The sequence below is a fragment of the Pogona vitticeps genome, chromosome 12 (assembly GCF_051106095.1).
Source record: "Pogona vitticeps strain Pit_001003342236 chromosome 12, PviZW2.1, whole genome shotgun sequence".
Classification (NCBI taxonomy): Eukaryota; Metazoa; Chordata; class Lepidosauria; order Squamata; family Agamidae; genus Pogona; species Pogona vitticeps.
Genome location: NC_135794.1, coordinates 7,465,850 through 7,483,984, shown reverse-complemented (window position 1 = coordinate 7,483,984; position 18,135 = coordinate 7,465,850). Strand labels below are relative to the sequence as shown.

At 45.2% G+C, this 18,135-nt stretch overlaps 1 protein-coding gene across 1 annotated transcript in view; it reads left to right on the top strand.

Annotated features, from left to right (window-relative positions):
* HCN4 (hyperpolarization activated cyclic nucleotide gated potassium channel 4) overlaps nt 1–18,135 on the top strand; it is a 115,080-nt gene that overhangs the window by 49,403 nt on the left and 47,542 nt on the right. Inside the window, exon 2 of the mRNA XM_072981658.2 lies at nt 1,935–2,358. Within this exon, the coding sequence (XP_072837759.2) occupies nt 1,935–2,358 (424 nt within the window). The remainder of the gene's footprint in view (nt 1–1,934; nt 2,359–18,135) is intronic.

The window sequence follows — 18,135 nt, the reverse complement described above, 5'->3', positions numbered from 1 at the left end:
AAAATATAATATGAGACCCTGTCTTATTTTCGGGGAAACACTTTGTGACATGCTAGTGGTAATGTTGCACACTTTTGTTTACTCCCAACAGTATTACTGCAGTGTCTGTGTCCCTAAATCTTACCGTAGATTGGTAGTTCCCAACCTAAGGTAACTCAGATGTCTTGGACTGCAACTCCTAGAAACCCTGGCCAGCACAGCTGGTGGTGAAGGCTTCTGGGAATTGTAGTCTAAGAACACCTGGGTGACCCAAGGTTGGGAACCACTGCCTTATATCAGTGGTCCCCAACCTTGGGCCTCCAGATGTTCTTGGACTACAACTCCCAGAAGCCTTCACCACCACCTCTGCTGGCCAGGATTTCTGGGAGTTGAAGTCCAAGAACACCTGGGTGACCCAAGGTTGGGGACCATTTCCTTATATGACAAAGTTGCAAGAAAGTTTGCAAAAATATAAACAGGCTTCTTGGGAAAAGGGAATGTTTCAGTACTTTATATGTAGTTTGGACTAAATGTTAATTGCTTTTGGGGAAAAAAAAAAACCTCTTCAAGAGTCCTTCTATTTCCATGTAAGCCTCCTTTTCATTTATTATACCTTTACTTTAGAGAGTGTAGGAGAAAGCTGGATTAAACATGGAACAGGAAGGTGTATGGAGTGATGGATAGACATGAGCCTGATGGGAATTTAATGACAAAGTGAACAGTGAACATGTTGAAGGGCTCCGATATTCCTTCTTAAAACATTTTATAGCAACTGGTTGAATGCTTGAAAGATAAAGTACTTAGTCTGTCGTTGAGATAGCGACACTTAATAGAAAAACAAGAGCAGAATTGTTTTAATGGCATGTTGTTTTGCATATGAAATGAGTTGCTTGATGCTGATTGCATTTTCGAAATTAACTCATTAATGTTACTTGCTGAAAGCGTAACCTACTAATAATGTGTTCCTAATGCATTGTTTTAATTATTTTTCATTCTATTAAAAACAATGCACTCTAAAAATTGCAATAATTGTCAAAAAGCCTCTAAAAGAGCCCCTGAAAAGCAATAGATTCAAAAACATGGGGACTACATGGAAATCCCAAGGTTCATCTAGACCAATAGCTCCCAAGTTTGGGTCCCCAGATGTTCCTGGGCTAAAACTCTCGGAACCCTTTTCACCACTAGCTGTGCTAGCCAGGATTTCTGGGAGTTGTAGTACAAGAACATCTGGGGACACCAAATCTGGGGAACCACTATCTAGTCCCGCTCCCCTTCCAGTGGAGGAATTCCATCATTCAATTGTAACATGGCGTTTTAGAAAACCTAAATGTTTGATCTTTTTTAGGATTTGTGTACTTAACTTTTTTTTTAGCTTTAAAGATTGTCTTTTAATGATGTCAGCCACCTTGGGTCCTCCTAAAAGAGAAAGCCAGGTTAACATTATTTTAAATATTTAAATAAATAAAGGGTGTTTAGTAGTAAATGTTACTCATCAAACTTTCCCCAAAATTAACCATGTTACAATAGTGTCATTACCCCCAAACGGTAGTGTATTATAATTCTAATGCATTGCTTCCAAGCTCTGCAGATACAGACGGAAGATTAGATAGATAGATAGATAGATAGATAGATAGATAGATAGATAGATAGATAGATAGATAGATAGATAGATAGATAGATAGATAGATAGATAGATAGATAGATAGATAGATAGATAGATAGATAGATAGATAGATAGATAGATAGATAGAGTCAAAGATGGCACTACACACATGACAGAGAGAGGCACCAACAGGTTTCAATAAGTCCCACGGATTTTTCAGGAAAAGTCCCTAAGTAGAGGAAGACCTGAAACAATCGAGTCTCACTACCCAGCCCACTCCTCCTAGAAAACACTGTTTACTTCCTTAGCTTTACTTCTCTCTCTCCCCCCCCCCCCCCGTTTTCTTGACTAGGTTTTACTGGGACCTGACGATGCTGCTCCTGATGGTTGGGAACCTGATCATCATCCCCGTGGGCATCACCTTCTTTAAGGACGAGAACACCACCCCGTGGATCGTGTTCAACGTGGTTTCAGACACGTTCTTCCTCATTGACCTGGTCCTCAATTTCCGCACAGGGATCGTGGTGGAGGACAACACGGAGATCATCCTCGACCCGCAAAGGATTAAGATGAAATACCTCAAGAGCTGGTTTGTGGTGGATTTTATTTCCTCCATCCCGGTAGACTATATTTTCCTCATTGTGGAAACCCGGATCGATTCAGAGGTTTACAAGACGGCACGAGCCCTGCGGATCGTCCGGTTCACCAAAATCCTCAGCCTCTTGCGGCTCCTGAGACTTTCGAGGCTCATCCGTTACATCCACCAGTGGGAAGAGGTGAGCAAAAAAAGGGGCTCGCGGGAGAGCCACCCTTGGCAACACTAGCCTGGTTTCTGCAAACACAAGGGATTGGAGAGTTGCTTATTTCGGACAAGGGGAAACTGACCCGTAAGCTCTTCAGTGCCCTTCTTCGGCGGCTTTCCCGGAGCTACTGCCCAGTTTCGGACTACAGTGCCTATCGTCCCGGCCAGCCTGGCCCGATGTCATGGATAATGGGAATTGTAGTTCAAAACATCTGGAAGGGGGAAGCTGGTCTAAACTCTGGAGCCCCAGGGGGAGCGGATCAGAATCACAGAATGGTGGGTTGCTAATAGGCATTTAGCAAAGATTTCTCCGACTTCAAGTTGTTTCCTGGTCAAGAACAGCCGCCCAGAGATCTTCAGGTAGTGTGGGCGGCATATAAGTTAAATGAATGAATGAATGAATGAATGAATGAATAAGAACAGCAGCAGCAACAGTGATGGTTTTCTCAACCCAGAATAAGGTTGATCTCTAGGACCCCCAGTGTCAATGTACACTGATTTATCCAGATTGTTGCCTGCCAGTACAGCTCAGTTGGTTGGAGTGCCTGACTGCAGAGCTAGCCGCTGAGAGTTCAAATCCCCAGAGCGATTGGTCAAGATCCGCTAGAACAGCATTTCCCAACCTTGAGTCCCCAGATGTTCTTGGACAAAAACTTCCAGAAGCCTTCTTCTGAGTCGCGCTGGCCAGGATTTCTCAGAGCTGTCGTCCAAGAACACCCGGGTGACCAAAAGTTGGGAACCATTGATCTAAAGCAGTGGTCCCCAACCTTGGGCCTCCAGATGTTCTTGGACTTCAACTCCCAGAAATCCTGGCGAACAAAGGTGATGATGAAGGCTTCTGGGAGTTGTAGTCCAAGAACACCTGGAGGCCCAAGGTTGAGGACCACTGATCTAAAGTATGTGTGACTGATGGGGTTAGGTGCCCTCCCTCCTTGATGTTGTTGGGGCAGGATCCATCATCCCAAATCCTTCTGAGTACGAAAGGCAAGGGAAGGCGTCTGTAAGTTGGAATTGATTGACACCGTATAATTATTAATTAAATGTGCAGATCAATCCAGTCTATCATTTATAAAGAGCAGCAGTAATTGGTCCTTTTGCTTGAGCCTTCTTTCTGTCCCTGGCCCAGTTTCCCTTTTATTTTGTAGCTGGTGCTGTCTAGTGGGCTTTAAGGTTCTAGGATTCTAGTATGGTTCTAGAATGGTTCTAGCTTCCTGCCTCCGGGAGGCAGTGGAAGACAGGAGGGCCTGGCGTGCTCTGGTCCATGAAGGGTCACGAAGAGTAGGACACGACTAAACGACTAAACAACAACAACAACAATAAAAAAAATGCAACAGAGATGCTGATCCTGCAACTGAGAATGTCTGGCAATCCTTTATGGGCAGATTGCTATTCTTCAGCAAAAAATTACAAAATCTTCCTCTACGCAATGTCAGCCCCTTGATGCTGCATGGACTGTTACTTTAGGCAGAGTGACAGGGAGACCACAGGTAGCCACTGTGGACTGCCTTGGTCAAACGACCTTTCTTTCAAACCTATGACTAACCTCCAAAGGATGATGCTCTCACCAGGTGATGATGTGAAGCCTTTGGATTTGTTTGTTCGGTTTTTTTTTACTTTGTTTTTATAAAAGAGACTGGGGCTTATCCTTGGAGCTTGGGAATAATGACTGGCAACTACTGCAATTACTTCTAATTAGTTACTTCTTGGGGTAACAAGAGTATTCTAGCGGAGTTACATTTCCCAAGTAATGTAACAATAAAGAACAAAGAGTAACGTGTAAAAGTTAAGCTACGATAAGTAACTTGTAACAGTTATTTTCACGCATTACTTTTTAAGAGCCTGTTAAGACATTTTGGCAGTATTTTTTTTTTCTACTGCAGCAAAACCAAGTCACAAGCAGCGCAACCGGTAAGCTAGCAAAGAACTTTTTCAATCCTTGTAATGGCAATAACAAAGGACTGCATTTGAAAAAGCAAGTGGCATGAGAGAAATTGCTTTTAAAAGTTCCTTTAAAGTAAAAAGTGCATTTAAAATGTAATTATATTTGCAAATTTACATGGAGGTTGAGAGCAACGTTCGCTCAGGGATGGTCTTTTAGCGTTTTGGGGCAGGGGCTAACTAGGCCAACGCCGGGAGGAAGGGGTGCCAGATAAAAGGGGCTGTTCTGCTTCCTGTCTTCCTCCAACATTTGTGCCCCTGAGGTGGCTGCCTCATTCTGCCCCACGCTAGGGCCGGGCTGCAAGCAAGACGCTCCTCCATAAGTGCCCCCATTCATCAGGCTTTCCCGCTGTACGATGGAAGTGCCTAATTTCTTTAAAAAGCAATGTAGAGATGAGAGCTAACCTGTAATGAACTATAAAATGAAAGCAAATATTTGTAGAGCTTCCTCGTGGAAGCGTCCGGGAAGCAGGCATGAAAGCGTGATGGCCAAGTGTCTTGGCTTTGGCCTCTTCGCTTTCACAAGAGCTTGGGTCTAATGTGGTGTTTCTCAATGAGGACAGCTGAAGCAGGGGAAATGGATTGCCTGACGGCAGTAGAAACGGAGCAGCCCTCGAGGGCTGCATTTTGATCAGAAAGAAAGAGGAACAAGCAGGAGTGGAAATGGAATACGAGAGACCTTTATGACAGAAGCGAGAATGGAGAAACTAGGTTATGAAATTTGTCTGGGATTCTCAGGTCTGTATTTGTCTGTTTAGGGAAGGGAGAGGTGTGAGCAGAGTTTGGCAATATTACCATCTATTTAAAAAATGTTGGACTATTGCTGCAGAAGGGCACAGGCATCATGGGTGGTGGCCATGCTAGCCTGGAGATTCTGGGATCTGTAGTCCCAAACAGTAACTTTTCCAAGCTCTGGCTGTGAGGCATTTATAGACTGTGGACTGATCTGGGGCAAGGCTGTTTCTTCTCTGATTTTTTCCCCTTCTCTCTGGGCTAACAGAAGAAACGCTTCTATTGAAACCCAGCTTCCCAATGATATTTATTTTATTAGATTTATACCCCGCCCATCTATACCAATGGTCTACTCTGGGCAGCAATGATAGGGCCAGACCATTTGACTCACAGTAGGTTCTACCTTGGCCAGTTAAGAGGATCAGGGAGCAAGTGCTGGAAAGAGATCTTGTTCTGCCTTGGAACTTAAGAGAGTTGGTGCCAAAGTAGACAATATGGAGCTGCAGAGTTCTGAATTTTCAGCAAAAATCTCTTTGCTACACAATAGAATGACAGAGGCTCACAGAGGAGTTCCCTAGATTGTCCACCCCTTTCTCATTATTTTATTTGTTTGTTTAAATGCATACCCTGCCTGTTTAGTGGACAAGCCACTAATTTTGGCAGCTCATTAACTGGTACTTAGTTTTCAATAACTCACTCTGAGACAATTGTAGTAGAAAGAATCAAAACATTTCATTACTTACAGTCGTAAACGGATCAACAGCAAAATAATAACCAACCAAACTGACATCAACAAACTAAAGAGAGGTAAAAGGAACACTCAAAGAAGTGGGACTTTCTTTGAGTTCAGAGGCAGGAGGGAACGATTATATTTATTTATTATTTATGTATTTATGTATTTAATTATTTAATTTATACCCCACCTATCTGGTCAATTTGACCACTCTAGGCGGCTTACAACATAAAAACATAACAAGTATATAAGGTGTACAAATTAGTGGTTTTGGATTATATGGAGTCCAAAAACATCAATCTGCAGACCTCGAGCCAGCCGTGCTGCCTCGGGGTGTGTGTGTCCTTCTTGCTCCCTCTGCTGAGTAGAACTTTGGGTTTTCTGCCTCAGAGGCTCTTCCTGATGATACCCCTCGATGCTTGACTGAAGATGCTCACCAGATGGAGATCCTTGGAGAACATGGGTTAGAAGTTCCCTTTGGGATGTGGGAGACCAGGTGCCGGCTTCCATCTTGCAGTCAATCAGCTGTTTTTCTGCTTCGTTTTTTAACATTAATTTCTAGCTCAGCAGGAATTCCGAGCAGGCTCTCCGGGGAGTCAGCTAACAAATCAATTTACGCTCCCTGGAGCCTCCAGCAGTTCGTTAGCAATAGGATCTTTGTCATCGAGGGCAGCGTCATTCGGCTCATGTTGCTTTCCTCTGCAAACAGAGAGAAAGCTGCCCAGATGTCAAAAACATAAGGAAAGCCATCTTGAGTAGACCAAAGGCATACCTAGACCTGCGTTCAACCAGATGCCAAGGAGAACTCGGCAAGCAGGAATTAGTGTGACAGCGCTCTCCTGCTTCTTTCTCCAACAACTTGCACTCCTGGACATATGCCTCTGATCCCAGAATGTAATATCCATCCATCATGATTAGTAGTACAGTCGTGCCCCGCTGGACGATTACCCTGTTTAACGATGAATCCGCTTAACATTGATGTTTTTGCGATCGCTTTTGCGATCACAAAATCATGGTTTAAATGAGGATTGTTGTTTTTTTGTGGTGCAATGATCGGGTTCCCTGCTTCGGGAACCAATTTTCTCATTACGACGATCAGCAAACAGCTGATTGTCGGGTTTCAAAATGGCCGTTTGACGAGGTTTTTGCTCTACAGTGATTTCGCTAGAACGAATTAACATCGTCAAGCGAGGCACCACCGTAACTAGGGATGTACATCAACACTTGTCTTGCTCTTACGAGTGAGAAAAAGTGAGAACAGGATCCTATGAAATGATTTCCCTTGTTCTGAGATTTTTTTTAATTTCAGGTCTTGACAAGTGTTCTTGTGTCTGCAAGAATTGCTTTTGCACAGATTGCGCAACTGCACAAAACTAGGACTGCTGCTGCCTTCTCGCACAGACTTTGAAAAAAAAAAACCTCAGAGCCATTGGATGGCTTCTTTGTGTGTGTTGCTCCATCCAGCCGCCCTTCTAAACTTCCTACCTGTTTGTGCTTTGCTTCAGAAAGGGAAAAGATGCTAGTTTTGTCCAAAGACATTTTGTGCAAATTGCAGGGGTAGGTGGGAAGTACTTGTCTTATTTTTACACTGTAAGTGAGAACTCTCTTAATAGGCCATTCCAACAAGAGTAATGAGAATAAGAAGTGCTCAATTGTTGACAATAAGAAATGTTGTGAGTGTTCTTCACATCTCCTGTAATACCCACTGGCATATGAACATAAGAGGTCCAGTGGAACAGATCAAAGTTCTCTGTAGTCTAGCATTCTGTTCAAACAGAAGCCAAACAGATGCCTGCATAAAGCCTGCAGGCAAGGTTTTAATGCTGCCTTCTTCATCTTGTGTTCTGTAGCAGTTGATCTACAGGACATTGCCTGTGATACTGAATACATTGCCATTTTTACAAGGTTTCCTTGTCATTATGTGCTGTCAAATTGCCCTGACTTATGGTGGCCGTATGAATGAGCCATCTCCAAAATGTCCTGTCCTCAACAGCCCTCCTCAGCTCCTGTAAACTCAGGTCTGTGGTTTCCTTTAGGGAATCAGTCCATCTTATATTTGGTTTTCCTCTTTTCCTGCTGCTTTCCCCTTTTACCAGCATGATTGCCTTTTCCAGAGAGTCCTGCCTTCTTCATTATGTGGCCGAAGTAGGACAACCTCAGTTTCAACATACAGTCACTTCACGATGTTTTTGCGATCGCAATTGCAATCATAAAATGATGTTTTAAATGGGTTTTTTTTCGCTTTGTAAAGATCAGTTCCCTGCTTTGGGAACCGATTCTTTGCATTACGACGATCAAAACAGCTGATCGTCGGGTTTTCAAAATGGCCGGGTTTTAATGCGTTTCAATGGGTTGTTTATTTTCGCTTTATGACATTTTCACTCTACAGCGATTTCGCTGGAACGAATTAACGTCGCTAAATGAGGCACCACTGTATTTTGCCTCCAATAGCTCAGGCTTGATTTGTTCTAGGACCCATTTCTTTGTCTTTCTGTCCAGGGTATCATTAAACCAATCCTCCAGCACCACATTTCAAACAAATCATTTTTTATCCTGTAAGCTTTCCTTATTGTCCACCTTTCACACCTATATGGTGGGGAATACAAGTGTGTGGAGATTCTTGGTCTTGGTCTCCAGTGACTCATCCTTATACTTGATGATCTTTTCTACTGGCCCTAACTTCCATGAATTTTAGTCTTAAGTGCCCTCTTTTCTTTGCCTTACAAATATACATCTATACATTGAAGTGCATCATCCAATCAGTTTTTTTAAAACAAATCCACTTTTGTATCTGTACCTATAAATTAGCATATGCAGTTTTTTGCAGTGCTTATTTAGTGTTCTCATCTGTTTTCCTTTTTTTTTTGGATGATGTGTAAGTTGCCACCCTGTGTTCTCCAGCAAGCTTCAACTCAGAGTAAAGATGTAGCAAATGTTCAGCAATTTTCCTCCCTTCTATGAAAAAGAGGGTTTCTTCACATCAAGGTACCTCGTTGGAAAAAAAACGCAAACCGCTGTAAGGTTTATTTGTTTTTTCACTGCACGGTTGCACTTCCTGCAAAAATGTTGCATTTTGCACAAAAGATTTTGTTTGTTTATGTGAAATGTGCTCTTGGGCAAAAGTTTCTGTCTGTTGCTTGGGCAAAAAAAAAGAAGTCCAGAGACATGACCCGTGCACAGAAACTCTTGTATCTCTTTCAGAAGGGAAGAAAAAGTTTATTTTTAGTTCCATCTCGCTCTGCAGGAATGAAATAAGGAAGCATTTGACCCTTTAACTCACATGCATAGATGGTGAAGGGGTTAAGATATTCCTGTATGAATGGCAGTGTTGTGCTGGAAGCCGATGCTCCCGAGTTTCCTGTTTGGGCCAGACCCTGTGGGCCACGGGCATAGACATTTAGGATGATCAAGGAGCCAGGCTCGTCCACTGCGGCGTCATGGGGGATGACTCAGCACCACAGCTGCCCTTGGAGGCTTTGCAGCATCAGCAAGATGGACAAAGACACCGTCTTCTGCTTTCTGCAGCGAACCATCCCTTGAAGGGTGGTGTGGGCTGACCAATCAGATTGTTCTTTTGAATGAATGCATTCCAAGTGATGGAGGGGCTTGGGGGCACCGATGGGCAAACGCGAGGGACGCAGCTGGCAGCAATGGGGGAAAACCCTGCAAGGGGCAGACTCAGTTCATCCTCGTTGGTTACTCATTTTTTCCTCCTTGTCATCAGAGAAGCCTTCCACTTCTCTGATGCCGGATTGCGTACAGTGCCACAGAAATGGCAGGGGCAGAAAGAGGAGGGTGATGAGGGTGTTTCAAGGGCAGCAGTGCAGTCGATCCGGAGCCAAACCTGCGTTTGTTTTCTTGATGGTTCATTTCTTTATTTGTTGCACTGATGATCGCCCTGCTGTCTTACAGCCTCTCCTCCTCCCTCCTTTGTCCTCATGACAAACCTGTATGGGTGGCCAGACTCTGAAAGAGAGGGACTGACCCATAGCTGCCTAAGGAGTTAATAATAATCACGCGCCATCAAGTCCATTCTGACTCTTGACTCCAGGGTTTTCCAAGTAGAGAATACTCAGAAGCGGTTTTCCATTCCCTTCCTCTAGGGGGCGCCCTGGGACTGTGCAGCTGGCCCAAGGCCACCCAGGTTGGCTCTTCTTCTTGGAGGCCCAGTAGGGAATTGAACTCCCAACCCAACTCACTGAGCTATCCAGCCATAAAACCCTTCTCTTATTTATTAGAAAGTGTGTTTGAATTGCCTTTCTGCATGGTCTCCTTCAAAGGGATGCACAGAAAACAATGACTGAAATCTCATTACTTAGCATAGTAAATTGCTTTAGGTAGACCCATTGAATGAGAGGTGATTTGATGAGCCAACTCCTCCTTAAGTTCCACTGATTCAAATGGGCCTACTCTAGCTTCACTTTACTATGGTACAATTTTTTTTAAAAAAAGGTTGCAACTCAAGTAGGACCATTTCCATCAATGGGACGTAGGGAGGAAAATCCCCTCTAAATCAATGGCCTATTTTTAGTGCAGCTGATGAGGCTAAGCAACAGGACTTCAGCTGTTGTTTAGAAAGAGATTTAAAACAAATGCCAGTTTTTTTTTTTAAAAAAGGAAAGACCAGATGGAATAACTCAGACTTGACCCTCAGATGGAGGGAGTTTCACTTCTCTGGGGAAAGACCCCCTTCTCAATGCTTATATCAAGAGCAAGGGCTCTGATGTGCTCCTACCATCGGATGTTGGGTTGGTGAGCTCAAGAGATGGTACCTGCTGATGGAATTCCCTCCCCGTCCCTCAGAGATGACCACCATGGCTTCACTGTTCCATTTCTGGCACTCAGGCATGAAGGCCAATGCTTAGGGGTGTAGAAGAGAAAGGAGGTAGCAAGTCTGGGAAGACCCTGGAGGTTGCAGAAGTCAACCCGGAGATAAAGGTGAGGGGAAAATGTCTGAGTGAGGAGTCTGTTCTGTGATCAGGGAATTCTGGTTGGTTGTCCGCTGTGAGAATGGAAGACTGGTGGGGAAAACTGGGAGTGAAATGCAGTAGCTAGAATTCTGATGAGACCAATTTGTAATAAGTCTGGTTATTCAGTTAATTGCACTCTGCACCATCTCTGTGATACTTGTCATGTGCCAAGGGCAAGCATTAGCACTGGGGAGATTCCTGGGTTGAATGTTTCCCTGGGGTTTGGCCCGGGGAATGTATTTGCTTTAGTGGCTCCAGTTTTGGTGACACTGTGAATCCTGTTCAGGTTTTTGTCGGCACCTTACAAAAGCTCTCCAACCAGCTGAACCAATCTTGAGGAGAAGGTTCAGCACCTTGGAAAGCTCCTGCACGGTACAGACAAAAACCTGGGGTAGATTCATAGCACCCTTGAAATTGGAGTCACCAATCCCTGATGCAGCACAGCAGTTTCCTTATGAAAATGCTTAACCTGTTTTCTGTCCAACCCTGTTGTTTTTCAGGTCCAGAGTTTGAAAAAGTTACTTTTGGGGGGATTGAAGATTTCAGAATCCTTGAGTCAGAATATTCAGGCTGACTGAAGGATTCTAGAAGTTGTCGTCAAAAAAAAAGGGGGGAGTTTCCAAAGCACTGGGGTCAAGTTAGACAAGCATAAAACAAATGCTTGTACACGTTTGCAGCATGCACTGCTTTTAAGGTGAGCGGTTGGCCCCAAGGAACCTAAGCTTTTGCCACCACACTGCAAAATGCTCAGCAAACAGCTGCTCAGCTTTTAGCACATTCAGTTGCAGCTGGGCACAGCCTGAGCAGAGCTGGATTAGCCCAAATGAGTCCGAAAGAGCCTTTCTCCTCAGGTGGGACAAGAGGTCAGCAGAGCAGTGACAGCGCCACCTTGTGTTTGTGATGCACTAATGGAGTTCCAGGTCAATAACTGACTGTTCTCTCCCTGAAGAGGGGCCGGGGGGGGGGGGTCCTTTTAAGAAGCCACAGCATGCCTGCTTTTCTGTTTGGCTTTCTCTTCACATGCCAAGCGACGGGGCATTTAATTTCTTTGTGTTTGATGTGCTGAGCGTGTGCCAGCCAAGGATCTGCATAACCCTGATTGTGTTAATTACACCCCTGTAGCTGGCAGTGCCGAACTAATGGCTGATTGCACGACTGAAAAACATCAGGCTGTTATTATTGTGCTATGTAAAATCCTGTAAGCAAATAGTAAATTCAGTTCTCTGTATGCGGGTCCTCATGTAGCCAAAACAGGTGCGCCCATGCGGAAAAGGGAGGTTATTGGACAGTTTGGGAAACCACAGGTACATGGAAGTTAAATAGGCACCAAAGGGATCTTTTAAAAGATCTGTTTATTTATTTATTATTGCTCTTTCTTGCATCGTTGATTTGTTGTGTGCCCATCGCTGTGAGGGTTGTATTGTGGCCGTGTTTGTGTGGCGGGGTCATGGTGGTGGTACAATGGAGTGTGGGTGCCTCTCCTCCTCCCACCTCGGGTCATGGGAGGGTTTGCGCTGGACGAAGGGTGAGCTGCACTTTGTCCTTACCTCAGACAGCAAAATGCCTTGGGCAGACTTTGGCCCAAGAAAGGTCTAAATAAGAGTTTTGTGGTCTCTCATCAGAAGAGTGGCAAAGAGAGAGTTCTCCTTTGTAGCCATGAAATGGAGTAAAGAGGTGATCAGGGGAAGCTTTTACCTCACCCAGAAGTACAGTCTCAGCCGGTGGACGCCTCCTGACAGAAATAAGAATCCTAGTAGACGGTTTCAGTCATATCTGGTTAGATTAGTGGGCCTTGGAGCACGTGTCCATGTGATTCTTTCCTTCAGGGCCCCAGTTGTTGAGAGACTTGAAGGACCAAGGCAGCATGCCTAATGGCCAAGGATTCTGGAGTTTGTAGTTCAAAGCAGCTGGAGGGAACCCTTGGCCTAGAACACCCAGCTGTTATTTTTCTCATCCATCTCTTGGTAATATTTTCTAGGTAAAGGTTCCCCTTGACATTTTTTTAGTCAGTCGTGTCCGACTCTAGGGGGCGGTGCTCATCCCCGTTTCCAAGCCGTAGAGCCAGCGTTTGTCCGAAGACAGTTTCCGTGGTCACGTGGCCAGCATGACTTAGATTCGGAAGGCTGTTTACCTTCCCATCGAGATGGTACCTATTTATCTACTTGCATTTGCATGCTTTCCAACGGCTAGGTTGGCGAGGAGCTGGGACAAGCGACAGGAGCTCACTCCGTCGCGTGGATTCAATCTTACGACTGCTGGTCTTCTGACCCTGCAGCACACAAAGGCTTCCGCGGTTTAGCCCGCAGCGCCACCACGTCCCCTATTTTCTACTTTACTGTTATTATAGTCACTGAGGTTGAACAATGGAAGGCTCTCATTCATTCATTCATTGATTCATTGATTCATTCATTGATTCATTGATTGATTGATTGATTGATTCATTCATTCATTCATTCATCCATCCATTTTATATATAATACAGAAAAATAATTTATATATTATTTATGGTCGTCTTGGCCTTGCTCCCAGGAGTGCTAGGAATGCAAAAGCAGGGGCATTTTCCACCCGACCCTTGACATCATCTCCTCCTCAGCTGCCACCATCTCCTCTTCTCAGTGAAAGCCCTGGCAAGTCCCCAAGGGGTTGAGTGGTTTTCAAAGGCACCCTTATCGCAAGGAAGGGCTTTCTTGTTATCTTCGGTCTCCAGCCGTGTAGGTGCCAGTTGACATGACCCATCTGGGCTGTCAGCCCGTGCCTTTTCTTGGCTCATCTTGATCTCGAGTAAACGCAACCGTGTGGAAAAAAGGCCTCATTCCAAGCCGGCTCGTGGGTCCATCTAGCCCAGTGTTGCACTGGGAGGAGCGGCTTGGGGGTCATCCAGATGTTGTTGGATTGTAACTCTTGACATCCCTTGCCAGTGGCTGTGGTCACTGGGGCTGATGGGCAGCGTAGTCCTCCAGCATGTGCAAGATCATAGAGTGTTCACTCCTGCTTTATGCATTGACCTACCTCAAGGAGAAATTGTTGTCCTGCAATCTGGGATGAGAACAGATCCTGCCCCTCTTCTGCACGACTACCGTTCAAGTCTTTGAAAAGTGCTCTCCTCTTCCCCCTCCGTTTTCTTGTCTCAATGCCAAACAACCGGTTGTTTTGTGGGGCTGAAGACTCCTCTTTTGGATTGCGGGCATGGGGAAGGTAAAGCAATCTGCTCAATTGACTAACACTAGACATCCTTGCATGCGTGGGTACAGATCAGTTTTGTGCCCGGAGAATATTAGGCATTGTCGTCCAAAAACAGAAATCTGTGCACCTCTAATTGGCAATCAGTGCAGGCTTGCAGGCAGGGATGTCTGGAAGAGCGACGCCTGTGCCAGCCGCAAGTGTCGGCGTCAACGGTGTTGCCAATAAAGCAGAGGAGCCAGCCAAAGTGTAGAAGCCGCTCAGGGCCTGGGCGGTTGCATTCTTCTCTGCCAAAAGTCTAGAAATGGGGCACGCCAGCAAGCTGTTGATAGAAGAAGGTGTGCAGAGCCCCCCCGCTCTCCACCAGTCAAGCAGGGAAGTGAATAGGAAAACACTCTCTAGGGTGCTGTTTTGTCATTCTAGAGTCTGGACTCACAGTCTTCTAGGCTTTAACTGCTAATGTATATTATTGCAACTGCTTCTGAATGTGCTAAGTAAAGGTTCCCCTTGACATTTAGTCCAGTCGTGTCTGACTCTGCGGCGTGGTGCTCATCCGCGTCTCCAAGCCGTAGAGCCAGCGTTTGTCCGTAGACAGTTTCCGTGGTCACATGGCCAGCGCAACTAGACACGGAACGCTGTTACCTTCCCACTGTGGTGGTCCCTATTTATCTACTCACATTTTTACATGCTTTCGAACTGCTAGGTTGGCAGGAGCTGGGACGAGCGATGGGAGCTCCCTCCGTCGCGTGGATTCGATCTTACGACGGCTGGTCTTCTGACCCTGCAGCACAGAGGCTTCTGCGGTTTAACCCGCAGTGCCACCACGTCCCTCTGAATGTGTTAAACTATCCCTATTGTATTTGGGGTGGGGGCTGTCTCTCATTTGGTTAAGAGTGACCCAGCATGTCCCAGTCCCAGAAATGACCTAGGATTTCCCAGGCAAAGTCTGAGACTGGGACAGAAGAAAGGAGGAGGCAAGAAGAAAGAAAGAAAGAAAGAAAGAAAGAAAGAAAGAAAGAAAGAAAGAGGATTTCCTACTGCCATTTTCAGCTTGACTACACAGGTTGTGGTCAGGAAGCAGAAGAGAACAGCCCCTTCAGTCTGACTCTCTGCTACCCAGGGAGGAGGAGTTGCGCTGCCCATTTGGTTCTATGGGGGGCGCTCTTAGTAAACTACCCTTTCCATGGAAGAGTGAGGTGACTCCCAGCAAGCACTGAGCCTGAGGGGGCTGTTCTCTTCTGCTTCCCAACCACAACAGATGTAGTGAAGCCATAAAATGGTAGTAGGGAGACCTTGCTTTGGCCTTGCCTTCTCTGTGGCTGCTCCCAGACTCTGGAACTCCCTCCCACTGGAGGCCCGGCTGGCCCCATCTTGGCTGTCCTTCCGCAAGCAGACAAAGACCCTTCTCTTCAGGCAGGCTTTCCCTCCGTAGCTGGCTGCTTGAGAGGGGTTTTTTGAATGGATTGTTATGCATGACTGCTTTGACTGTGCTTTTAGTACTGCTTTTGTGTACCATTTCTCAGAGTGGTATTTGTTCCTTTTTTATATTTGTATAAATATATATAAAATATTTACCTTTAATTATTGTCATGTAAACAACCTTGGATCTTTGGTTGTTTGATCATCATGGTAAGAGCGAGGCTATGGAACTCCCTCCCACTGGAGGCCCGGCCAGTCTCATCATGGCTGTCCTTCTGCAAGCAGGCACAGACCCTTCTCTTCAGGCAGGCTTTCCCTCAGTAGCTGGCTGCTTGAGTGGGGCTTTTTAATGGGTTTATTTTAAATAAAATAAATGCTCTCCCAAACCCAGAAGCTTGCCTGAGGGATTCTAAGTGATATGTGATGCTGGGCATCACGGAATTATAAGAGGGCAATCCACAAGGATTCCAATATGGAAAATGGTGGTGGAAAATGATGCCAGACTCAGTGTTTCACTTATTTAGTATCACTTGGTCCCAGATCTTTTTTAACAGGAGGTGTTGGGGATTGAACCGGCTGATTTCAACAAGCAGCTCTTCCGTGCACTTTGCTCAAAGACTTTCTGTTCTGTCTTTCTGAATTGATAAGGTCCCTCCCTGGGGGACTGTCTTCAGCTTAAAGGATCCCCCCCCCCCCAAATGCCAAACCTGTCGATCTTTATACCTTCTGCCAGTACCTTCTGCCAGCGGTGGCTTAGATTATTTCTGCCCTGTTAGCTATAATTAGGAAGTACTTCCTGTTCCAATTATAATTAAAAATGAGAGTTCGGTCACCGGCTAGTTTGTGTGACTAGAGGATTGGAACTTTTCCCTTTTGCTTTCACGGTTAGTGCTTTTAAAGACTTTCATTTTTGCATGCATATTCTTTTGATCGTTCAAGGCAGCTGTAAAAGAAAAGGCGTTTTTTTTTAAAATCTCTCCTTCCGAGCTTTCAAGCATTAAAAGTTTAACAAATTACAGTAGATAATCAGCAGAAATGTGGCACTATTATGATCATGTAATATTTAACTGCAGGGCAGGCTCTCATCAAGTCACAATGTGTATAGGAGTGTGCCTTTTCCTTTGATATCCAGAGACACACCCTTTCCAGTCTAGAAGCCTGTAAGCCAAAGATTATTGCTATTGTCATCCCCCGCAATACATCTGTATTCATTCTGGAATGGTTTTGAGCAGCCGCTTGGCTGTCCTCTTTTTGCGTTTTCGTTTTTAATGGAAAACCCAGAGAGTTACAACTGCTGGCGACAGAGGAAATTCTCAGCCGTCTGCAGCCTAGCAGAAAACTCCCTATTTCAATTTATATCATATTGTATAGTACAATAGCAAGTGGATAAGAGAAGGTTTTTTTCCCTGGCTCTTAAATGAACCTTCATTTCTGCTTCCTTTTCTTGAAACAAGATAAACGAGAATGGCCGTTGTCACTCTCCGAACTAATCAGTATGTATTAAAATGGCCCATTTAGCCGGGCATATAATTAATCTTGATAAATTATAACTAGGAGTGCCTCGTGGACCAAGCAGCTGAAGGGAATCTCGCTCCAGCATTAGGAGGTGGAGGAGTCCCCTGCTGCCTTCATGAGGTGCTTGTAATTAAACCGACTGGAAAGAGGGTATTTGGAAAATATTGGGAAGGTCTTTCCATTTGTAGAAAATGGTTATTTTTTCGGAGCCAAAGTTCCATGATGGTACAAAGGCAGACATCCACACTGGTGGCAGGTCACCGATGGGTGAGGCCGTAAGGAAAGCTAATGTATAGTTTAAAAATCTGCAGAAAACAAGAGTTCGTCTTATTTTCAAATATAAGATAAAGGTTCCCCTTGACATTTAGTCTAGTTGTGTCCGACTCTAGGGGGCGGTGCTCATCCCCGTCTCCAAGCTGTAGAGCCAGCGTTCATCCAAAGACAGTTTCCGTGGTCACATGGCCAGCGTGACTAGACACGGAACGCCGTTTTCCAGTGTGCATCTGTGTAAAGGCATAGGCCCATAAACACTGAGGTATTATCTGACGTGAAGCCTTCGATTTCCCACACTATGGCTGGAAAATGCCTTTTACTGAGTCAGACCATTAGTCTATCCAGTGGTTCCCAATAGAGATGGGCATCGATGGCCAATTCGCTGGTTTGCACCAGTTTTTTTTGGTCAAACACATGTTTGGTGCTTCAAAGCCCTGCCTCCCCTGGCAGCCACCCACTCAAAACGCCTGGGGCTGGGAAGTGCCAAAGAACACCTGTTCGACCCAAAAACAAATCAACACGAATTAAGAAACGGGTGGTTTGTGCCCATCTCTAGTTCCCCGCCTTGGGTTTCCCGAGGTTCTTGGACTGAAACTCCCAGAAGCCTTCACCACTAGCTGTGCTGGCCAAGATTTCTGGGAGTTGTAGTCCTGAGAATTTCTGGGGACCCAGGGTGGGGCACCCCTGATTGAGACTAATATTGTCAGTTCTGACTGGTAGCAGTGGCTTTCAGGATTCCCTGCCCAGCCTCCATGTTTCTGATGGAATCCCATCCAAAGACTAACCAGGCCTGATCCTGCTTAGCTTCCAAAATCAGACCAGATCAGTTGTGCTCATGGCGATGCTGTAGCAACTTATAGGAACTCTTTGCCTCTTGTCTGTGAAAACCAAATGTCGCCCTTTGAACACTGAAATTCGTGGAAGAACATTCGGAGGAAGAGATGCGGCTCTGAGGGATGCAGCATTTAGCGATGCATCGCCAGGGTAAGAG